Genomic DNA, 25,935 nt, shown 5'->3' with positions numbered 1-25,935 from the left:
TCTGGATTCTTCCCCCAGACACCAGTTTCTCAGAACTCTGTGGGTGGTATCAAGAATTTACATTAATTTTTTGTGTCTCAGTATTTCTTCACAGTAACTACTCCTTTCTTCACTCTGTTTTAGTTCCTACATCTTTCATTTTCTGTCCTGTCTATTTTTCAGGCTAAAACCAATATTTGTTTATTTACCAGTTTTGGCTTATGTGATCATCAGGCCGTTGCAGCATTCCTGATCGAAACGAAAATTTCTGTTCCGACACTGACAATGTTGAGTGTTTATGGAAAAAGTACAAGGCAATTGTGAAATGCGTTTTAGACAGGTACGTGCCGAGTAAAACTGTGAGGGACGGGAAAAACCCACCGTGATTCAACAACAAAATTCTGCGAAAGCAAAGAGAGCTTCATTGCAAGTTTAAAAGCAACCAAAACCTCTCAGACAAACAGAAGCTAAACTATGTCAAAGTTAGCGTAAGGAGGGCTATGCGTGAAGTGTTCAGTGAATTCGAAAGTAAAATTCTATGCACCGACTTGACAGAAAATCCTAGGAAGTTCTGGTCTTATGTTAAATCAGTAAGTGGATCGAAACAGCATATCCAGACACTCTGGGATGATGATGGCATTGAAACAGAGTATGACACGTGTAAAGCTGAAATACTAAACACCTTTTTCTAAAGCTGTTTCACAGCGGAAGACCACACTGCAGTTCCTTCTCTAAGTCACCGCACGAACGAAAAAATGGCTGATATCGAAACAAGTGTCCAAGGAATAGAAAAGCAACTGAAATCACTCGAAAGAGGAAAGTCCACTGGACCCTACGGGATACCAATTTGATTCTACACAGAGTACGCGAAAGAACTTGCCCCCTTCTAACAGCCGTGTACCACAAGTCTCTAGAGGAACGGAAGGTTTCAAATGATTGGAAAAGAGCACAGGTAGTCCCAGTTTTCAAGAAGGGTCGTCGAGCAGATGCGCAGAACTATAGGCCTATATCTCTGACATCAATCTGTTGTAGAATTTTAGAACATGTTTTTTGCTCGCATATCATGTCATTTCTGGAAACCCAGAATCTACTCTGTAGGAATCAACATGGATTCCGGAAACAGCGATCATGTGAGACCCAACTCGCTTTATTTGTTGACAAGACCCCGAAAATATCAGATACAGGCTCCCAGGTAGATGCCATTTTCCTTGACTTCTGGAAGGCGTTACATACAGTTTCGCACTGTCGCCTGGTAAACAAAGTAAGAGCCTACAGAATATCAGACCAGCTGTGTGGCTGGATTGAAGAGTTTTTAGTAAACAGAACACAGCATGTTGTTCTCAATGGAGAGACGTCTACAGACATTAAAGTAACCTCTGGCATGCCACAGGGGAGTGTTATGGGACCATTGCTTTTCACAATATATATAAATGATCTAGTAGGTAGTGTCGGAAGTTCCATGCGGCTTTTCGCGGATGATGCTGTACTATACAGAGAAGTTGCAACATTAGAAAATTGCAGCGAAATGCAGGAAGATCTGCAGCGGATAGGCACTTGGTGCAGGGAGTGGCAACTGACCCTTAACATAGACAAATGTAATGTATTGCGAATACATAGAAAGAAGGCTCCTTTATTGTATGATTATATGATAGCGGAACAAACACTGGTAGCAGTTACTTCTGTAAAATATCTGGGAGTATGCGTACGGAGCGATTTGAAGTGGAATGATCATATAAAATTAATTGTTGGTAAGGTGGGTGCCAGGTTGAGATTCATTGGGAGAGTCCTTAGAAAATGTAGTCCATCAATAAAGGAGGTGGCTTACAAAACACTCGTTTGACCTATACTTGAGTATTGCTCATCAGTGTGGGATCCGTACCAGGTCAGGTTGACAAAGGAGATAGAGAAGATCCAAAGAAGAGCGGCGCGTTTCGTCACAGGGTTATTTGGTAAGCATGATAATGTTACGGAGATGTTTAGCAAACTCGAGTGGCAGACTCTGCAAGAGAGGCGCTCTGCATCGTGGTGTAGCTTGCTGTCCAGGTTTCGAGAGGGTGCGTTTCTGGATGAGATATCGAATATATTGCTTCCTCCTACTTATACTTCCTGAGGAGATCACAAATGTAAAATTAGAGAGATTAGAGTGTGCACAGAGGCTTTCCGGCTGTCATTCTCCCCGCGAACCATACACGACTGGAACAGGAAAGGGAGGTAATGACAGTGGCACATAAAGTGCCCTCCGCCACACACCGTTGGGTGGCCTGCGGAGTATAAATGTAGATGTAGATGTTATGTTAAAGCTATCATTGGATTTTTGGCCCCCTATGGCTGGTGGCTCTTCAGTTTCTGGATGAGATATCGAATATATTGCTTCCTCCTACTTATACTTCCTGAGGAGATCACAAATGTAAAATAGAGAGATTCGAGTGTGCACAGAGGCTTTCCGGCAGTCATTCTCCCCGCGAACCAGACACGACTGGAACAGGAAAGGGAGGTAATGACAGTGGCACGTAAAGTGCCCTCCGCCACACACCGTTGGGTGGCTTGCGGAGTATAAATGTAGATGTAGATGTTATGATAAAGCTATCATTGGATTTTTGGCCCCCTATGGCTGGTGGCTCTTCAGTTTTCTTGTGTTACCACGATTGTACACAGTATAAGATTGTGGTATGCATGCTTGTCCAAAGGAACTTTGTAATCAGAATAACACAGGCACTGAAATATCGTAAATTTTTTGTTGTTCCTTGCCACATAACCTTCAGCTGTGCCCATGTGAGTTCAATGGAAGTGAACTGGCTGTGGCATGGTGGCAGTCTGAGGTCGCTATGGCCATATTTTTTGCCAGCTCTTCTACAATATACAGAAGTAAAGGTGGTTCATTCTGAGCAACAAGTTCCAGTAGTTCATCCATTCTTCATTTGTCTGTTACTCATTTGAGCCAGTTGGTAATTTGTTGTTTTCTGGAAGCTACTGTAGGCACCTTATCAAGGATAATCAAATGACAAGAGGCATGACCCATTACTGTCACTGAGGGCTCGCTAAAGTTTTACAAAAGCAAGTTATTAAACCACCTCTGAAATTTGTGTGTGTTCATTTCTTCATAGTAATCAGCAGTTTTCTTCACTTTAAACAATAACATACAGTTTTCCATGAACTCTGCTGATGTACCTGCATGGAGAGGAATCAGTCTGCTACCTTTTCAAGTGTATTGTATGTGTCAGTTACTGAATCATGTTTCCAGCTTGTGCTCATTGAATGGCTTGCATTTATGTGTGTTTTGCTGAGCCAAATAGTATTTCCAAAGATTCTTTCGATGTTGTCCTTAAACATCACCACCATCATGCCATGTGTGTTTCTTTTCTTGGAGTCCTTAGACAAGATGGTCCAGCTTCACTTTCTTCTACTCTGAATTTTTCATTCCTTGTTCTCACAGCAGTGTTTTCATGAATTTTTATTGTGCCAGTAGTTTTGCTTATCACTTCACAAGAGCAAGCAATGGCCCACAATTGTCTTTCTTGCATTAGAAGTATTCCATAACATTACGGCAGTATTCATGAGCCTCCCCTCTCGGTACAGTACCTTGACAATGCAAAGACATGTCTCGCCTGTGCAGGTATCAGTTCAGGCGAACCTGTGGGTGCAGTGGGGTTGGGGGGGTTGAGGTATTTTGTACTTATGGGCACTCGTCCCAACAGGCTCGTACTGCGAAAACCATTCACGCAACCATAGCCTTATCTCTGTGGCCATAAGTGTCTGCATCCAATTTACTGTTAAACAAAATGCTGCTGTTCATCCATTTTCAGAATTAGTCTACCAGACTATTTACACTGAAAGTTTAGACTCTGTTACGCAGCTAATCTAATTTAGCATCAGAAATACCTCGTATTGAATTCCTACTAACAATACTTACCTGCTTCCTGATGACTTTGTACCTACAGTCGAGGTAAGATGATCTCTGACAGCTCACAGCATTGTTGCCAGCTTTCATCTGTTAACCACAGATTGCTGCACTAGAAACTGTAGCAGTCTGTAGAGTCATACAACACTGAGGTGTCACCATAGAGACGTTTACAGAATCATGTTACATGATTGGTTCAGATAGGCTTACGAAGCTGCCTCACCCTGCCCACTGTAACTGTCAGTGGTAAACTAATGCTGACTCAGCTGTGGGGAACCCTTCTAAGTTGTTCATGTTACTCTGAAATTAACCATATTTTTGTTTGATATCAACAAGTGCTGCAGAATGATTCACAAACTCCATTTCTGTATACTTTTAGCTGAGACAAATCTCAATTGCATTTTAATACATCATTCAGCAGTCAGGAATAATTGTTTATACGAATTCTCAGCTTTTTTGAATAATTTTGTGTGTGCAGAAATAAAGTAACAAGACACCCAGCTTGTTAAATTGATAAAAGAAGTAACACTAACTAAAATGAGAGCCATTAATTTTATGACTACATTACTGCGAGAACATAGTTTTTAGAAAAAAAATTACGAATAAGCTTTAAAAAAAAAGGTTGAATGTGTATTTCAACTCACTGTCTTTTCGTTACCATCCAGAGCTTTATCCTTACGCTAATGTGTTGCACAGAGAATTTCATTTTGTTTAATCTTGTCGTGGTACACTGTAATTGTAATGGCGACGTAGATTGTGGATGTGACTGACCTGATAAATTGCATAATAAACAGAAATACAAAAAACCCAAATGATTTTGGTGCAACACACAGGGACAACTTTGACTGTGGTGCACAGTAACTATATAACTTATGTTTACTTTGCATTACAGTGAGATACGGCTCTCCTTCCACCCTTAAAAACAATTTCGATGCGATGACTGCGTTTTGTGTACAGTAACATATGACCTAATACCCGCTGAATGTACAATATCAAGTGACTTCATTTTCCACTACAAGCTCTCTAAATTATTGACTGTAGGTCTCTTAATTTCAAAACGTCATAACTGTTACTGCTGAAGGCAAGTTATGATTTGAGACTGTAAGATGCGAAGCAATTGAAGTTTTTAACCAAATAGATTATTCATGATCACTTGATAAAGATTGAGAATCTGACATTGTTGTTTTCAGCAGAATTTAATTTTGTTAATCTGAATGTCAAGCATTTTCCTTCAGATATCCTTTGTTACTGAAGACAGGTTAGAAGGTTAGAGAATATACATAAGGTAATCTGAAACTTTCGTAGTATGCAGTTGTGATTCAGAATCTTACATCTGTGTATATTAAAAGTAATAGTAGAAGTGTAGAGACACAGAAGTGCAATTTCACACAACTTTTCAGTAAAATAATTCGATAAGATCTGAAACTGAAAGTTCATAATAAAAGCTATGGGTTGTTAGAAGGTGGGAGAGAAAACTGTACAGATTGAAGGCAGAAACTAAGGTAAAGCTGGCAAAACTATCTGTCAGTGTAAATGGAATGTCTTAAGTTCACTTCATACATTTCCAGTAATTAAGGATATTCTATTTTCATACTGAAATGTCGACCACTCCTCCTCCCCCTCCTCCAAACCAAACCATTATTTATGAAAACATTTTTACTTCTTTGCAGCTGTGACCCGTTTCCACCATTGAAATGTACTGAAATAAGTATTCTTTCACAACAGGATGTAACTCACCTTTAGTTTTTTGGATGTATGAACCATACCACATTACTTCTGCATATGGTTCACACTGCTTGATTCCCTTCATTCTTTCTCCTCCTGTTCTTTTCTTTTTCTTCCATTTGAGTACCATCCTCTTGCCTTAGTGTTAGTTCTGCTTTGTGTTTGATCACAGACAGTGTGGTTAGTTGCTGGGATTTACTATCTATTTGTACCCATAATTTTACTGCACTGCATTACTGGTGTAGTAGTTGTAATTTTCTAAATTATTGCCATAGGTCTGAAATTCTGCTAGAAAAATACATTCTTCCAGATTTAGATATTTAAAAAACTTTATTACTTTAGGGACTTTATTTGATGTTTAATTCCCTTAAGCAAAGGAAAGTCTTTGGTAGGTAGTGTGAAGGTGGAATTTGAGAATTTTTCTGGAAATAAAATTGCACTGTATAATTATACACACGAATATTGCATTAATTAACATTTAATTTAAGTTGTGTTAGGTCTTACTTAATGAACGCAGTGGTCAGCATTGTGTGCTGTCTTATTGAGTACATATATATTAATTCTTAATTAATGTTTCCTGTTTTGTGTTGTAGAACTGCTTGTATTTTTGAATAAACTGTCTCCTCCCCCTGCCCCCGCTCCCCCTTCGCCCCTCCCCTTCCCCTCCCCTTCCCCCCCTCCTCTCTTCCTGACCAGAAGCCTGTTTCCTTTAGTACCTCCTTAGTCTGTCATGAGGTTGTCATTCTACCTTCCTTGTATATCCCATATTTCTTCTACCGGCTAGTGATTTATGATTTTCACAATCTTCCGTTCATCCATCCTGTCTCTATGTTCGTTATAGTCATACTTTCTATTATGTGCCAACCTTAAATCCTTTTGTAATGCTTTCACTTCTCTATCCCTCACTGTCTTGTCCAAAATTGTCTTTCCAGCAGTCCTCCACAGAATTTTTATTTCTATTGTTTCCAAAAGTCTTCTTGTCTCATCTGTATATGTCATAATTGGTTTCACTTTTGTTTTGTGTATTCTTGCTTTTGCATCTGTTCCTATATGTATGTTTTTCCAAATTGTATCATTTAAACACCCTGCTACTTCTCGTTTGCTTTTGTTACTTGTTCTCTAACCTTCTTTTCGACATTCCCACTGCTGCACAATTCATTGTCAAGAAATTTAAATTTCTTAAACTGTTGAATAGTTTTTCCATCTGCTTCCAGTTTGCATCTAATTGGTTCCACAGATATGGTCATAACTTTTTAAGTGGATATGGCCGAATTTAGATTTTTGGCTGTCACATTAAGTATATGAAAGTATGTAAAAGTTTCTGCAGGTTATCTTCACTGTTTGCTAGCAAAACTGCATCATCAGCATAACAAATGATTTGTTTTGTTTGCTGCAATACAGTGATTCCATGAAATGTTATTTCTTATTATCTGTTTTATTGTTATTCATTGTAGGAAGAAAGTGGCGTCAACGCATGGCAATCACAATGTTTATGTTACTGATTTGACAACTGGAAAGAATATAAACACACTATCTGGACATCCAAGAACTCCTTGGTGTATTGCATTTCATCCTTCATCAAATCAGATTTTAGCAACTGGCTGTCTTGGTGGTCAGGTTAGAGTTTGGGACCTGCATGTAAGTACAGTTATTTTTTGTGTGTCTACTGTTGGGTATCTTTCCTAAGTTTTGCATTGTACACTCCTGGAAATGGAAAAAAGAACACATTGACACCGGTGTGTCAGACCCACCATACTTGCTCCGGACACTGCGAGAGGGCTGTAAAAGCAATGATCACACGCACGGCACAGCGGACACACCAGGAACCGCGGTGTTGGCCGTCGAATGGCGCTAGCTGCGCAGCATTTGTGCACCGCCGCCGTCAGTGTCAGCCAGTTTGCCGTGGCATACGGAGCTCCATCGCAGTCTTTAACACTGGTAGCATGCCGCGACAATGTGGACGTGAACCGTATGTGCAGTTGACGGACTTTGACCGAGGGCGTATAGTGGGCATGCGGGAGGCCGGGTGGACGTACCGCCGAATTGCTCAACACGTGGGGCGTGAGGTCTCCACAGTACATCGATGTTGTCGCCAGTGGTCGGCGGAAGGTGCACGTGCCCGTCGACCTGGGACCGGACCGCAGCGACACACGGATGCACGCCAAGACCGTAGGATCCTACGCAGTGCCGTAGGGGACCGCACCGCCACTTCCCAGCAAATTAGGGACACTGTTGCTCCTGGGGTATCGGCGAGGACCATTCGCAACAGTCTCCATGAAGCTGGGCTACGGTCCCGCACACCGTTAGGCCGTCTTCCGCTCACGCCCCAACATCGTGCAGCACACCTCCAGTGGTGTCGCGACAGGCGTGAATGGAGGGACGAATGGAGACGTGACGTCTTCAGCGATGAGAGTCGCTTCTGCCTTGGTGCCAATGATGGTCGTATGCGTGTTTGGCGCCGTGCAGGTGAGCGCCACAATCAGGACTGCATACGACCGAGGCACACAGGGCCAACACCCGGCATCATGGTGTGGGGAGCGATCTCCTACACTGGCCGTACACCACTGGTGATCGTCGAGGGGACACTGAATAGTGCACGGTACATCCAAACCGTCATCGAACCCATCGTTCTACCATTCCTAGACCGGCAAGGGAACTTGCTGTTCCAACAGGACAATGCACGTCCGCATGTATGCCGTGCCACCCAACGTGCTCTAGAAGGTGTAAGTCAACTACCCTGGCCAGCAAGATCTCCGGATCTGTCCCCCATTGAGCATGTTTGGGACTGGATGAAGCGTCGTCTCACGCGGTCTGCACGTCCAGCACGAACGCTGGTCCAACTGAGGCGCCAGGTGGAAATGGCATGGCAAGCCGTTCCACAGGACTACATCCAGCATCTCTACGATCGTCTCCATGGGAGAATAGCAGCCTGCATTGCTGCGAAAGGTGGATATACACTGTACTAGTGCCGACATTGTGCATGCTCTGTTGCCTGTGTCTATGTGCCTGTGGTTCTGTCAGTGTGATCATGTGATGTATCTGACCCCAGGAATGTGTCAATAAAGTTTCCCCTTCCTGGGACAATGAATTCACGGTGTTCTTATTTCAATTTCCAGGAGTGTATTTTCATTCAAAAAATGGTGTTATGAGACTAATGTACTGTTTTGTGTGAGTGAACTGTAAATTTTCACCTTTTCAGAGAACACTGTACTTATTGTGGAAATACGATGCGTGATTTGTGTTATCGAACCTTAATAAGGTTTTATCTAGAATCTGTATATATCACCCTTTTGGCTGAGCTGTTTGTGCAGCAGCCAATCTAATTCATTGCAATGATTCCATCAGTATGAATATTGAGAATTCCGTACTGAATGTGTAAACATTAATACTTCTGGATGTGACTAATTCTAAGAAGATTGGAGAAAAATAAAAATAAAAGATCTGGAAGATGGCAGAATGTGGAAATTGCAGATTTTATGATTGGGAAGTAAAGAAAAAAAAAGTATAATTAGGATTATCAGATCATAAGAATTACGCACTTGTCCAGGGAGTACTAGGTAATAGACATCCACCAGAAATATGAATAGTGGGATGAGAAAGTGTTTGGCAGAATACACAGTTCAGTGAGTAAGGAAGTTGACCTGATTAGTGGGTATCTGTATTTGCAAATGACATTCCTGAGAAGTGTATGTTAGGGAATAACTAGGGGGGAGAGAGTGAGAAACGAAAATGTTAGGAATGAAATTGGATTGGAAAGCTGGATGAGAGAATTGAGAACTAGTTAAAATGGTTTGGACATGTAAAGAGAATGGAAGATGGAAGAATACCAAAACAAATAATGGAGGCTAAGTGTGAGGGCAGTAGAGAGACTACTGCAAGATGGAACACTCACACCTAATTTTCCTTTTTATGGGGAAACCTTAAAAGAGAAAATTCAGATCACTTAGAACTTCTGACCCCACTACTGCACCTGTTACAGTAATCTCATATCTCGTAGCACTTCATGTTTGCTCAACAGTCTCAGAACTCACTTTTATGTCACTAACTGATGATGACATTGCAGTTCTCCAGCAGTGGAAGGGAGAGAGATCAGTTTGAAACATGTCTGAATGTGTACCCAAGTATCACATAGCTAGTGCTTTTTCCCATGAAGTAAGGTGTTAGTAACGGATTCTGGCTGTATAAGCAGTGCTCACAACATACACATTTACTATGGTCAAATGTGTAAGAACAGAAGAAGACATTTTAAATATCATAAGTGAGACTTTGGCTAATGATAATACATTGACATTTTATCGGGGAAAGAGCAGCAGTAATTTCCGTATTCTCAGCACTATGCATCCTTACTTGAAAACTGAGGCTGGTCTAAAAGAAGCAGCCAGATATATTTACATTTTTAAGTGCTCTTAATATGGAGTGGATATGCTTAACCAAATGGCTCACAGATACCCAGTTGAAGCACCTTCAAGATGTTGGTCTGTCCATACTTTTTACAACATGCTAAACTTGCCTGGGATAAATAAGTGGGTACTGTACAGTGCTCAAAATGAGAAATGTTGAAACAGGGATTTCATACTGCAGCTGCGGGAGGAGCTTGCTGTGAAGTACAAAGCAACCAGGAAGACATGTACCTGTGCCATTCATTAAGATATTCCTAAGAGGCAAGAAAAATGAGCACATTGTCTTGTAAAGTCAGACTGCACTGGTAAGAAATATTTGGAAAGCATCATATGTGTACGAAAACTGTCTATAGTAAATGCACATCAAAAGACTATTATTTGTGCATATTACACGTGTAAGTTTTCTTAATAATAATGGATAATTTGAGAAAAGCTACCTTATTTTATAATAAAATATCAAACTCTTCAAAGAGTTGTTTCATGAGTAACCACAATAACCAACGGCCACAGATGATGCTAAAAGGGAAAGATACCTGGGTCGTGAGTGACCCAGCTGTGGTAAGAAAAATGGTGAAAAGAAAGAGGAAAATGGAGAAGTACCACAAGTATCCCAATCCAACCTCATGCTAGATAAAGGGAAAGTGAAGACAAGAATTATGAGTGTGTATGTAGCAGTAGTTAAGATTTTAGGTATTTCATTTGACAGTTAGTAGTGTATTCTTCTTATTGTACACCTGATTGTGGTCAAGAGGGTTTTGAGCAAAAGTTGATTCCTGTTGACCTGTCATCTGTTAACAGTAAGAACAGTTCACAAATAAACTGGAAACTTGTAATGAGCTTATCTTTAATTTGAATACATAATTTTAATATTACACAAATCACAAAAAAATCTGATTTGTTAAATGAAGCAAGGAAATACATGTGCTCAATGAAGAATTGCATGAAATATGGTGTATAAAAATTGGAGGGAGACCTACATAGGTAGGTTAGGATTTAATGTACTGTGGGCATCAAGGTTGGGAAAGGGTAGAGTGCAGAATTGGCTAAGGTTATGATAAGGGAATTGTTTTTGCAATTGGCTGAAGTGATTTAGACAATAGATAACCTAAATCTGTACAGACACATGAGGATTAGAGGATTCGACTCTGTTACTCCCAAATGAGCCCAGTGCTTTAACTATTGCTCTTTCACATGCCATCTAGAGGATTATGGATTGCTGATGATCAAGTGACATGGCACATGTGACCCCACACTGCATTTTGTGACTTAGTAACATTCATGAAAATCTGCCTAAAAACACAGAGGAAGCTACTTGAAGTTTAGTAGTTTGATCAGATGAATTGTGTGTAGAGCTTGCCAAAGGTTTTAACATTTAATTAATAATAAATAATGGAAGGAGTAAAGGTAACATCTTACTATATATTATTCTGATTAAAATTACTTTGTGGTTGACAGATAGCACTGGTAGGGAGTGGAGTAGCTGGCTCATACACAAGCAGCCACATGCTCATGTGATTGATAGTTGCATATGCATCAAAACAGAAACAAATGATTTAGTTACGGACTGTTGCCAGTGGTGGAGGCCACTGCTGTGGTAGTGATGGTGATGCATTAAGATGCCACAATTACATGTTAATAAGTGAATAACAGTAGGAAGTGGAGTGTTCAGTAACACATGTTGCAAAAGACCAAAAATCTAAATAAGCAGAGAAAACTAAGTGGTGAACACAGTGAATATCTAGGTAATACACTGTTCGCGTAACGGATGCATGCCACTTTTATCTGAATTACTTTCACTATCGTCTGTGTTGTCACTGGAACTTCCGCCTAAATTTAATGAAATAAAAAGTTGTTCAATGTTATTTTCCTCTACAAATTCATTCTCCCATCCTTTCATTATTACTTCCTTTGTCGGTCTTACAACATTATGCCAATCTGACTATGAAGTTTGGTTTATAGCATCATTTGTTGCTCTTTCCACTTCTCCTAAAGTAAACTTTTTGTTATTTTTTACCAAAAAATCCATATGATTTCAGTGGAATTGAAGTGACTGGTATGGTGGCAGCCTGAGGACCCTATGATCACATTTTTTTTTTTTAGCCAGTTCATCCAGAACACAGAGGTAAATGTGGTTTATTTGGAGCCACGAGTTCCAGCATTTCATCCTTTCTATAGCCATCTGGTATGGGAATGTTTCTTCATTGTAGGCATTTGGTCATTTCTTGTTTTGTAGGAGCTGCTTTAGGTGCCTTATCAAGGATAGTCGAATGAGAAAAGGTGGCTTCCATAACTGTCACCAAATGCTTGCCTATGTTTTTCAAAAGTGAGTCCCTAAACCACAGATGAAATTCATGGTAATCGGCACGTTTTTTTGTTACAAACAATAACATGTTTTCCATAAGCCCTATTGCTGCATGGAGGAAAAATCAGTGTGCTACTTCTTCCAGTGGGTTGTGGCATGGGGCTAGTTACAGATTCATTGAATGGCTTGTGTTTACCCATATTTTGTCAAGCCAAATAATGCCATTTGTCAAGCCAAATAATACCATCAAAGTGTTAATTTGATACTGCCCTAAAGTCTCAACACTGCCATGCTACAACGTTACCTCTCTCCGTTATGGCCTTTCTTTCATTAATATTTTGTATCTGAAACCTAAGCAATGCATTACATTTAACAGTAATGATTTGCTGCCTCTGAATCGTCCCACTTCTTCAAAGGAAGCCTTCAGTTTATCAAGGGTTGCATGTTCCTGTTGGGTATTCCATGTCACGTCATCCAGGCCATGACACTCATTATCTAGTTGTGAACTGAATTTTGTGTACCGCTTTTGTATCTAATACCATGAACTTTTGCTTTACATACATTCTGTTGGTAGCAATTGCTGAAAGTTTGATGCAATGTGCTACTTCGAAGCAAATTGTAAAAATTGGCTTCATTTTTTAAATGAAAAATGGTATGCTGACAGTTTTTTCCCGGAACATCATTTCAGACATTTAGTTTCGGAAAACATGTTAGAATTGTTCAATTAAATTTTTGTAAATTAATTTTATTTAATTTTATTGTTAAATTAGAAAAAAAATATTTTGGACAATTGCCCCCTCTGGAAAACACAGAACAAATTAGAAAATCATCTACAAATAATAAAATTTCATCACACAAAAAATCAGTTTTGAGAAATGAATGTCACTGTGGAAGAAAATTATGTTTAGAGAAATACAATTACTACCCAAGAGACATTAACAACACAACTACACATAACAGTATCCAAATTGAACAAAGATTGCAATATATGAAACAAAATTACACAGTATAAAATATAGGGCAACTTTACATTACATGACATATGAATACTTTCTTACCTCTGACATAACCAAATTAACTCAATGTAAAAATACATAGCATTTTTTAAATAATATTTAAGCATTTTGTCAAAAGCCAATATTGTCAACACCACACAAAATGCTGGTACTGCAATCTGCATTCAAGTTGATTCAGAACTACACACGTTATGTGACACTTTGATGCTTAGATAATACTTTCTTGTATGAGAACCACTTTTCTTCCACCAACTTTGAGGATTCTTTGCTCAGAGAGTAAGTACGGCTTGTTGCTGTGGTGGTATAAACTTCACACAGAATATGAGAGAGAGAAACATCACAAACATCATTATCAGGCTAATAGAAGACGGGGATGGTCCATGAGGGTGCATGAACCTTACTGTAACATCTCCTCCACAATTCACCTTCTCAACAGTTCCCAAGTACCAAGAAGAGTCAAATGCACATGCAACCAGTTGGGCTGCACAGTGCATTCTGCCAATAGTGACGGAAGTGCATCTGAGAAATCACGCACAATAGTAATATCCGTATCACAGCTCAGTCTTTTTGCTCCTATCTTGGTTGGTGATATTGGTACAGTGTGATGCATAGATCGTGTTCCAGGAATTGTTTTTGCACTTGTGAAGCACTGAGAACGATAATGTCTGACTTGTACCATTTCATCTTTTGAAACAAAGAGAGCTGAAATGCCTTGCAGGTTCTCACAACAGAACTCAAATACCTGTGACGCTGTAAGTATTTGATCTTTATAAACTCTTTGCAAACTTGTTCTTGTGAGAAGTCTTTTAACAATGCCGCCAATACCATCACAGGGAGATTTGCCATGGCTGGTAGAAACAAAGGACCAGCTGCACTTTATGTTGTAGTCGTGGTTCACGGTAGCAGATATTTCTGAAATTCTTACAATTTTTTATATTGTGCAGCACAACCAACAGTGAAATATTCAACATACGGCCGATGAATTTCTGGAAATTCACACTTCAAAAAAATTCAGTACAGTCTTCTGAGTATGGTACACCAAGGTAACATCATGTTCTAGATCATCAGAAACAGTACAAATACTTTTTGCATGGAACTCTTTGTCCTTTTTGTAATATATATGGACAGTGTGAAGAGTACAGCTGCCATTGTTCCAATGGTACCCATGTACTTCATTTTGAACAACAAAACTGAGATTTTCACTGAAATCCATTGAAATTAACAATGATCCTTCATCAAGTGTTTCCTTCTTCATTTTCAGATAATCAGATTGTGAGTGAGAAATAAAGGAGTGTGGAGTAAGCTTTTCAATTTTCTTAATTGGTGTGTCACAGAATTCTAATAGAGAAGTGATTTGAACACTTAGTCATTCTACCAGTTGATACCCATTGCCAGTATTGTACCATCTCATGAGGATCATAGTTTTCTATTTCATTTTCTAAGTGGGTTTGAAGCAATGAACTGGTGGGGCATTTTTCACACAAACGAAGCATACAGGCTTGGTTATTTATATTATTTGTTATTATTTTAATTAGATCTCCATGCGTTTCTTTAATAGAAATGGAATTTAGAAGCAGTTTAATGTTTTGGTGTTAAATGCACACACATACGGTATGTGTTCCTGATGATCCTGCAAGTATACACTGTTTTAGTTGAAGAGAGGAAAATTTTGAGAAGGCTACTTTGTCTTCAGGATAGTTTTTTCTATAGAGTGTTCATTTAAATTACTTAAAATAAGACACTTTTGTTCATTGGTATTTTTACTGGTTCTCACTTTGTCTTTCTTCCCAGATTAGATTAGATTTACTTTCATTTCAATTGATCCGTAGTGAGGAGGTCCTCCAGGATGTGGAACATGTCAGAAAAACAACAATACATGACAAATATTTACAACTAAAACAAATAAGCTAATGTACCATTCCACAGGTCCCAAGTGGAATGATAGTCATTTTTTAATTAACACTGTATGAAAGTCATTTTACAAATACTAATGCACTGAATTTAAAATAAAAAAGTTTATTTATAAGGTAATAAACATGTAATACTACTATTATAATACTTATTTACAATGAACACATTACTGCACTGAAATTGCACAGAAGTTATATTGTACTTTTATATATATATAGTTATAATAGAAGGAAACATTCCACGTAGGAAAAATATACCTAAAAACAAAGATGATGTGACTTACCAAATGAAAGTGCTGGCAGGTCGACAGACACACAAACGAACACAAACATACACAAAAAATTCAAGCTTTCGCAACAAACTGTTGCCTCATCAGGAAAGAGGGAAGGAGAGGGAAAGACGAAAGGATGTGGGTTTTAAGGGAGAGGGTAAGGAGTCATTCCAGTCCCGGGAGCGGAAAGACTTACTTTAGGGGGAAAAAGGGACGGGTATACACTCGCGCGCGCACACACACACACACACACACACACACACACACACACACATATCAATCCACACATATACAGACACAAGCAGACATATTTAAAGACAAAGAGTTTGGGCAGAGATGTCAGTCGAGGCAGAAGTGCAGAGGCAAAGATGTTGTTGAATGACAGGTGAGGTATGAGTGGCGGCAACTTGAAATTAGTGGAGATTGTGGCCTGGTGGATAACGGGAAGAGAGGATATATTGAAGAGCAAGTTCCCATCTCCAGAGTTCGGATAGGTTGGTGTTGGTGGGAAGTATCCAGATGACCCGGACGGTGTAACACTGCGCCAAGATGTGCTGGCCATGCACCAAGGCATGTTTAGCCACAGGGTGATCCTCATTACCAACAAACACTGTCTGCCTGTGCCCATTCATGCGAATGGACAGTTTGTTGCTGGTCATTCCCACATAGAATGCATCACAGTGTAGGCAGGTCAGTTGGTAGATCACGTGGGTGCTTTCACACGTGGCTCTGCCTTTGATTGTGTACACCTTCCGGGTTACAGGACTGGAGTAGGTGATCGTGGGAGGGTGCATGGGACAGGTTTTACACCGGGGGCAGTTACAAGGGTAGGAGCCAGAGGGTAGGGAAGGTGGTTTGGGGATTTCATAGGGATGAACTAAGAGGTTACGGAGGTTAGGTGGACGGCGGAAAGACACTCTTGGTGGAGTGGGGAGGATTTCATGAAGGATGGATCTCATTTCAGGGCAGGGTTTGAGGAAGTCGTATCCCTGCTGGAGAGCCACATTCAGAATCTGATCCAGTCCCGGAAAGTATCCTGTCACAAGTGGGGCACTTTTGTGGTTCTTCTGTGGGAGGTTCTGGGTTTGAGAGGATGAGGAAGTGGCTCTGGTTATTTGCTTCTGTACCAGGTCAGGAGGGTAGTTGCGGGATGCGAAAGCTGTTGTCAGGTTGTTGGTGTAATGCTTCAGGGATTCCGGACTGGAGCAGATTCGTTTGCCACGAAGACCTAGGCTGTAGGGAAGGGACCGTTTGATGTGGAATGGGTGGCAGCTGTCGTAATGGAGGTACTGTTGCTTGTTGGTGGGTTTGATGTGGATAGAAGTGTGAAGCTGGCCATTGCACAGGTGAAGGTCAACATCAAGGAAAGTGGCATGGGATTTGGAGTAGGACCAGGTGAATCTGATGTAACCAAAGGAGTTGAGATTGGAGAGGAAATTATGGAGTTCTTCTTCACTGTGAGTCCAGATCATGAAGATGTCATCAATAAATGCGAGACTGTCAGGAGCGTTGATGGAGAAAGAAAGACATTGAAGAAATAGATACATCATCTGACTCAAATTTCTTTGACCCTTCAGAAGATGAACTGACACCTTTGCATAATTTCACAGCAGTATGTTGTGATGACAGTAACCTCAACCTCGTTGGGTCAGTCTAACCTATACGGTACACAGAAAACTGATGCATCTTTGCCTACAAATGTTCGTGAAACAGAAAATTATCTTGGAATACTCATCCTGTCAGGTGTTGTGAAAATGCCAAGTTACGGAATGTACTGGGCAGAGCCTACAAGATATCCTCCAATAGCTGACTCGGTGCTTAGGAATAGCTAAGAAATTATTTACATGTGAATGATAATACTAAAATGAAACAAGGAAAAGACCCTAATTATGACAAGTTGTTCAAGGTGAGACCATTTGTTGACAAATTTTTCACTTATTGAACCTGAGGAATATAATTCTGTTTATGAATTAAACATTCCTTCAAAAGTATTTCTTCCCAGAAACAATATTTAAATAAATAAATCGGCACAAGTGGAATGTAAAATGTTTTTCCCTAGCAGGTTCCAGTGGAATTGTGTAAGATTTTTAAATGTACCTAGGGAAAGGAACCATACATAATGACACTGGTATTGGTATAAGTGTGATATGGTGTTCAGGCTCATGGAGGGACTACCTAAATATAAAATTTTTAAAGTATTTAGAGACCATTGGTTCACTTGTTACAAGCTTATTTCTATTCCGAAAGACTTTGTAATCTTGGCTTGAGTTTTTAGATCCACAGGACTTCAAGGGTGCAATCTGAAAGTGGACAAGTAGCTTAAAAAGGAAGGGACGAGCATCATATGATCACTGAGAAAGAAACATCATAGTACTGAAGTGTATGATAACAATTCTGTTGACCTTGCGTCATTACACAAAGGAATAAATCCAATGGAACCTGTGAAAAATTGAACAGTGGGAGAACAAAAATTTGTTGATGTTTCAAGGCCAGACATTGTTACAGATATAACTTTTTGATGAGTGAAGTTGACCTACATGGCATACTGGTTGCTATGTATAGGAGTAATATTGGCGTGAAAATATTTTATCTTAAAATCATATTCCATCTCAATGACATGTGTTATGAATGTGTGGCACCTTTGCTGTCAACATTGCAGGCAAATAGGAACTACCAAACACATGCTTCTGGTGATTTTTCGGCCTGACGTAACTCATGGACTACTAAAAGTAGGAGACACATCGCTAAGAAAATGAGAACGGCGTCCAATGACAGTCCATCACCAGCAGCTGTGAATAAACAAGCCCCATTTGGCCCCAGCCCAGTTGATGACGTAAGCGGCATTGGCCAGGGCATCTGGAAAACAAACAGGGGTGTCAATTTTGCATTAAAGTATATTCTCGAGCAAAAAACTTCAAATGTAATAATCGTTCTTGTTTCCCAAATACGGGAATTATTTTATAAATTTTCATGTAAAGTAAGAACCATGCTATAAAAAACCTTGTTAACTTGCTTTGAAATGCGAGTGTAATTCTTTTCCTTTATCCTTGAATAAACTGCATCTAATTGTATACTTGAAATTTTAGCTGTGCTGTCGCCACCACTGTGAAATACGAACCCCTCAGAGAAGAAAACAAATCTTGCCCAGTGATATCATATTGAGCCACCTCAAATGCCCCCCTCCCCCCCCCCCCCCCCAGTCATTATATATGTAAATATGTGAAAAAATATTTTTTTCACAAATTAAAAAAATTTGGCTGGAAAGGGTTAATGATTAAGAATGACCTGATGGTTCCATGTGTACTGTATTTACATAGAATGGCATAACCTTTAGGCAAAGTGAAGTTGGTTGGTCATCTATCATCTGGCGTGTATTAGGTGGCAGATGCCAGATTTGCTTAAGTTGAATGCCTCCTAGATTTTGTTACATAGAAAACTTGCTAATGATGTACTAAATATATGATGGTAGTCACAAAATGTTAATTAGCACCCGAAAAAAATAAAGTTACATAATTCATGTTTGGATTGCTTAGAGGTAAACATATGGTGTTCTGGTACACATAGAAATCTCCACACCACAGTTCTGTAGCATGCTGCTAGAGGAACCAAAGCAAAATGGTGCAGCATATTGATAAAGTGGAATATTGTGTGGTTATCAGTTTTCCGCTGCCGAAAACTGATTATCACATGATACTCTACTTTATCAGTGAGCTGTGTAATGTTGTTTTGGCTCCTCTAGTGGGTGTGGTATAGTACTTTGCTGCAGATATTTCAGTGTGCACCAGAAAGCAGACGTGTACCTGCAAGAAGTCCAGAAATTAATACGCGGCTTTATTTTTGACTTAGATGACAATTAAAATTTGGCAAACACCGCCCCCCCCCCCAACGTTGCTACAGATTATGCATTTACCAGTGCTTGTCGGAGTATATTGGCCTTTTAAGTCTCAGCACTTGCTTTCTTTGATTACATTAAAATGTCTTCTCTTTCAAATCTAGAAGACATATTTGATGCCACATTACATTTGTCATCTTCTTAAGGTGGTTTTACGCGAAACTGATGTGTAACCTATTCGTATCTGTTACACCCATTTGGATGCCTAAACAAGGAAGCTGCTGTTATTAATTTAAAAAAAGTTATTTCATCCATTAAGTACTCTGTTTTTTGTGTCTTTACAGGGAGGAAGTGAGGTTTGGAAGGCTGAAGGGCAAACTGTGATTGCATCACTTGCTTTTCATCCAACTAACCGTATGCTTGTAATTGCTACATACAATGAGTTGCATTTCTGGGACTGGAGTCAATCTGCACCATTTGCCAAGTGCTACACAAAAAATGAGAGAGAAAAACTCAGGTATGGTGAAGAACAGATTGTTGGTGGTGATTATGTTACATTTGTTGGCCTAATTTTAAGTGGGGGCTGCAGTTGTTTCTAACTATAAGCATTTATTGATTGTTTCATTGAAGTAGCTTATGTAAATAGCTTGTAACAGGATGTTGCATGCGAAAGCAGTGGTGTTATAAAGTGGGATCTCCAGACAAAAATTAAAAAGGTATTCTATTTTTGCACTGCATATTAATGTTCAGGCTTTGCAAGCTGCAGACAAATGTTTAAATTGTTGAAAAATATGTTAGAGTAATTTTTGTAGTGCAGTATATATTTAATTTTTATCATGTTTTGCAGCAGAAACATTAATAATTTATGTGATTGTAATTGTTCATTTACAGCAACAAATTAAATTTAACATTTCAGTGCAGAAGCACAATCTTCTCCCAATTACCAGTCCTGCAGTAGACACGAAGTAGAATAGATAACTGGAATTTCTTCTGTCAAATTATGTAGATGGTTTTCAGCTTCCTTGGTTCTAACCAATGTTTTGGCTATTATGTACTAATTATGTGGATCTAACCATACCTGCAGACATGCAGTTTCATAAATATGGCTCTAGATTCTTTACGCTACATTTTCGTAATGGCTGTCAGTATACCCATTGTATATGTCTTCCTTAGCGTGTGGTGTTTTACCTCTGTTTCTTCTTCTTATATAGGCAGATGGGATCCATGCCAGAATTAAAAAAGGATTAAAAGAGTGTGGCTTCTTGTGTTACTGGTGCATTTGGTTTGTGGGGGAAAAACAGTACAAAGTTGCTGAATCAGTCTAGAGGCAGATGCTAAGAGATGTATGTTGTGTCATGGAGAGATATTTTTTGTTAAAATTTAAAGGATGTGCATTCCAACAAAAGTAGAGCCTCATTTTTTCCCCCTATATTCATCTCAAGAAATGATAATGTTTGGGGAAATGAAAATATTCAGGATAATTCAAAGGCAGGCTTCTAGATTTGTTACCGGTAGGTTCAGTCAGCATGCAAGTATTACAGAGATGCTTTCGGAACTCTAAGTAAGAATCACTGGAGGGAAGGCAATGTTCTTTTCAAGGAACACTTCATCCATGTTTGTTGTCCGCGAACCACTGTGAAGTGCATGCAGCGGGTACGTCCCATTGTATGTGTTACTAGGTTTTTTCTGTTCCATTCACATAGAGAGTGTGGGAAAAATCATTGTTTAAATGCCTCAGTGTGCCTATGGGAGCAATACATAGGAGGCTGTAATATATTCCTTATTGAGAAAATTTAGAGAACTGGTATTTGAAACTGACTGCAGAACAAGTGTGTTGCTGGATTTCACATAAGGACCAGAAAGATTTATTTTTTCCTTATTCTATTTGTGAGTGAAATAGGAAACAAAATGACTAATAGTGGCACTAGGGACCCTCTGCTTGTGGAGTATGGAGATGTAGATACAGATGTTCATATACATGTACATGTACAGTTTAGAGGCTGACCAATCGTCATTCTTCTTGTGCACGACTCACAAATAGGACAGGTGTAGGAGGGAACCAGTAGTGGTGCCTGAATTCGTATGTACATTAAATGTATTTCCAGTTGTGAATATGGAAAACCACCAGGCTTATAATGGATTGATGACAAAGAAAATTTATGCCACACTGGGACTCGAACCTAGATTTTCTGCTTATTGCAAGTGATCACTTTACTATTTGGCTACAAATTTTCATTGTCATCAGTCCATTATAGAGGTGAATATTGTCCGTATTCACAATTGCAAATACATTTAATGTATTTCATAACAGTGGTAGTCGCCACAGTGCCCTGTTCCTGTGGACATGAATGTATACCCAAAGGAACTTTGCAACATGATTCGGAATAACACAGGCACTGCAATACCATACGAATTCTTATGTGTCACGCACAGTATGTTAACTTGTGGAGTATAACATAGCAGTTTTCTTGCTGTCATTGAACCATTTTCCATATTTAATCCAGATGTGTGTTCCTATCTCTGCACCTTCATTTTGAGGGAGAGTGTAGTGGAAGGAGAAACTACTAGGTGGAAGAAATTTTATTTGGCTGCAAAATGATTTGAAGTTGGCAGAATAATTTTGAACATAATTAGTAAATGAGAAACAAAAGTGGCAGTACATCAATTCACTGCTAACTCTGCCATTCAGTATCATGTGAGTTTGAATTATCTCTTCCTTAGGAAACATTTTAAAAAGAACGTATATTTGTAAAAATCAAGCAACTGAAAGTTAGTATGGAATAATGACAGTATTATGAAAAGGGCAGTTTGCTACTCACCATATAGCGGAGATGTTCGGTCACAGACAGCCACAACAAAAAGACAGCTAGACAAGTGAGCCTTTGGCCATAAGGCCTTTTTCTAAAGCAGACACACACACACACACACACACACACACACACACAAGACCGCTTTCTCCGGCCACCAAGGCCAAACTTTGAATAACTGCACATGGTGGGCGAAACAGTCTGGATGGTGGGTGTAAAGGGGGTAAGGAGGAGGCTGGGGTGGGTAGGTGTAGCACAGTAGGGTTGGGGAGAGGTAAAGTGCTGCTTGCGGATGCATACAGTTACGTGATGGGGACAGGATAGAGCAGCTAGGTTCAGTCAGGAGGTTAGACGAGGCGAGGTAGGTGGGTGGAGGACAGTGACTAACGAAGGTTGAGGCCAGGGGGGTTATGGGATTGTAGGACATATTACAGGCAGGGTTCCCACCTTTGCAGTTCAGATAAGCTGGTGTTAGCAGGAAGGACGCAAACTGCACAGGCTGTCCCAACAGTCATTGAAGTGAAGACTGTGGTGTTGGACAGCATGCTCACCAACTGGGTGGTCCAGCTGTCTCTTGGTTTCAGTTTGTTGGTGGCCAATCATGCAAATATACAGCTTTTTGGTTGTCATGCCCATGTAGAACACAGCACAGTGGTTGCAGTTTAGCTTGTAGATCACATGACTGCTTTCACCAGATAGTCCTGCCTTTGATGAGTTAGATGACACTTATGGCTTGACTGGAGGAGGTGGTGATGGAAGGATGTATGGGACACATCTTGCGCATCTAGGTTTGTTGCAGGGATATGGTCTTGAGGCAGTGGGTTGAGAGTAGGTGTCAAGTAGAGATGGACAAGGGCATTGTGTAGGTGTGGTGGGATGCAGGTAAGGATGGTGGGTAGGATATTCCTCACTTCAGGGCAAGAAGGTAGTTGTAACCTTGGCGGATGACTGTAGCTCAGCTGTTCTGGTACTGAGTCATGAGGGGAATGCTCCTTTGTGTCTGGACAGTAAGACCTAAGGAGGTGCTAGGTGACTAGAGAGATAAGCCATGGGAGATCTGTTTCTGAACAAGGTTGAGAAGATAATTTTGGTCTGGGAATGCTACAGTTAGACTCTTGATAAATTTGGAGAGTGACTGTTTTTCACTGTAGATGCAACAACCACAAAGTAGCTAGGCTATATGGAAGGGACATATTTGTATGGAATGGGAGGCAGCTGTCAAAGTGGAGGTATTGCTGGTGGTGGGTAGGTTTGATATGGATGGAGGTACTGATGTAGCCATCCTCGAGGTGGAAGCCAGCATTGAGGAAGGTGGCTTGTTGGGTTGAGTAGGACAAGGTGAACTGAATGAGAGAAGTGGTGTTAAGGTCCTGGAGGAATGTAAATAGATCATTGAATCTGAACTAGGTGTGGGGTTTAGGATTCTGGGTTGTTGGAAGGATTCCTGTGGTTGAGTGATAAAAGCATAGGATGATGCCATGTGGATACCCATTGCACTACCATGGATTTCTTTGTAGATGATGCCTTCAAAGGAGAAGTAATTGTGGGTGAGGATATAATTGGGCATTGTAATGAGGAAGGAGGTTGTAAGTTTGGAATCAGTCGGATGTTTGGGAAAGTTACTATTTAATAGCTGCAAGGCCATGGGCATTAGGAATGGTAGTGTAAAGGGAGGTGTAGGGCACCATGTGGTAAAGGATCAGGAACTGTGGAGAGTCTGTGGAGGAAACGGTTGGTATCCTTTATATAAGAGGGTAGGTTGCAGGTAATAGGCTGAAGGTGCTGGCCTACAAGAACAGAAATTGTCTCACTGGGGGCATGGTAACTTGCCACAATGGGGCATCATGGGTGATTCGGTTTGTGGATTTTGGGAAGCACTTACAAGGTGTGAGTCGGGGATTGGTAGGAGTAAGGGGAGAGGTGCACTCAGCGGAGTGGTTCTGGGATGGACATACAGGGGTAGGGTTTGTAGGTGGATTAATGTGACAACTGGCGGAATCCTCCTATCAGGTAATCGCTGCAGTTTGATACCACAGTGGGGCAGCCTTTGTCAGCAGATAGGATTATAAGATTGGAATCAATTTTTAGGTGGTGGGTTGTGGTTCTTTCTGTGGATGTAAGAGTAGCTTGCAAGTTGTGGTATTTGGGGAGCATTAGTAAGGCAAGGTTTGAGGTTAAGAAATTCTGGAATGCTAATGGGGGTGATTTGGGTACAGTGGGGTTGGACCACAGTTGGGTGGAGGAGTGAAATGAGTCGGGCAGGGTCCAATATTGGTTTTGGGTTGAATCTGATTGGTAGGGTTGGTGGCGAAAAAGTGTTTTCACTGTAGGGATTGGAAGGAGGAGAGAAGATCTTCAAGACCAACATGATTGAATTTCGGTGTGGGACAAAAGGTAAAGTATTTGGAAAGGACTGATATGTGGGATGAAGGCTTTTAGGGGAAAGCTTCATAGCTGTGTCTTGGACCTGTTTAGGTCTGGATTCTGTATGACGGTGGGAGGGAGTTTCTGAGGGCGTGGCAAACATAGTAGATTTGTGAGGCAGGCATTTTTCAGCTATGAGGGGATGTTGGGGAGGTTTAGAGACTGTTGTAGAGGTGGTGGGTATTGGAGTCAAAGGCAAGAGTAGATGGTGAACAGATTGGAGAGTTTTTTGTGGTGGCATTGTGCATGCTGCTCTAGTTCCTGGAGGGCAAAAGTTTCTGTGAGACATGAGATACAGGAATCTGCGATTGCAGAGCAGGATAATTTTGCAATTGGAGAGAGGTATTTCAAGGTGGTTTGGGCCTGATTTATATGGTTTTGCAAGATCAGGTTGATGAGGGCTAAGGACTGATGGAATCTCAACAGGTGTAAGTCATTGTGGAAGGAAGGGTTGCAGCTGAAAATGGGTAATTTGATGGTAAGAGCATTTAGGGGCATTCCACAAGCCAGGCAACAATGCAGGAACAGCATGTGGGACTGGGTTCTGTCTAGGGGTAAAGAAACTGTCCTGTTTTCGCACATGTGGAAGGTGCAAGGATGTATGGTGGCGGATAAAATTACATAAATTTAGAAACACGTGTGAAAAATTCACAAATATACATGGAAAAAACCACGAGAAGAACGGAACAGATGAAGTAGGGGGAAATAAGATGAAACCTCAGGGTGTGGGACCAATAATGAAAGGCAAAAATGAACTGGAATTGATGCGAAAACACAATGAGATCAAAGATAAAAATAAATAAAAAGAGGATGGTGTGGGATGCTGGTCGGTGAGCAGATATGTATGTAGAAAGGGGACAGCAGTTGTGACCGGATTACGTGAGGTTAGTATGTGCATCGTGGAATGAGAGAGGAGAAAGGTGTGGGGTTGGGAAGGGGAGTGATTGCTAGAACGAAGTACAAGTACGTGTGGCACAGGGAGGTATGAAACTGGCACTTGGAAATATTCGAGAATGAGTCAGGAAGAGTGATCAGTTTGGAAGTGAAGGATTAATTATATCAGCAGGAGTAAGATGGGCCATGAGGTGCTTCACCAACAATCAGAACTGTGTTTTGTGACCATACGAGATGGTTCATATGGTGTGGTTCATAAGTCAAAGCATGTAGTGTGGTGTGGAATGTGACATATAAAACAAAGGAAAGAAGAGAAAGAAAAGGATGGATACTGTGTAAAGTAATGCATTAGAAAAAAAGCAACAAAGGAAAACAGCACTGGGTTATAGGATCGAAGAAAAGCCATTAGGCAAAATTAAACAGTGGAAAATCCAGGATGGAATAATGAGTATATTATGAAAAGGACAGATTGCTAC

The 25,935-nt window shown here is 40.3% G+C and overlaps 1 protein-coding gene across 1 annotated transcript in view; it reads left to right on the top strand.

Annotated features, from left to right (window-relative positions):
• Window positions 1–25,935, top strand: part of LOC126155481 (uncharacterized) — a 330,938-nt gene that overhangs the window by 40,943 nt on the left and 264,060 nt on the right. The window contains 2 exon segments of the mRNA XM_049916231.1: window positions 7,057–7,240; window positions 19,679–19,851. Coding sequence (XP_049772188.1) covers window positions 7,057–7,240; window positions 19,679–19,851 — 357 coding nt within the window.

The sequence above is a fragment of the Schistocerca cancellata genome, chromosome 2 (genome assembly GCF_023864275.1).
Source record: "Schistocerca cancellata isolate TAMUIC-IGC-003103 chromosome 2, iqSchCanc2.1, whole genome shotgun sequence".
In the NCBI taxonomy this organism is placed as follows: Eukaryota; Metazoa; Arthropoda; class Insecta; order Orthoptera; family Acrididae; genus Schistocerca; species Schistocerca cancellata.
The sequence above is the reverse complement of the archived record's forward strand: the minus strand, read 5'-3'. Positions and strand labels throughout refer to the sequence as shown.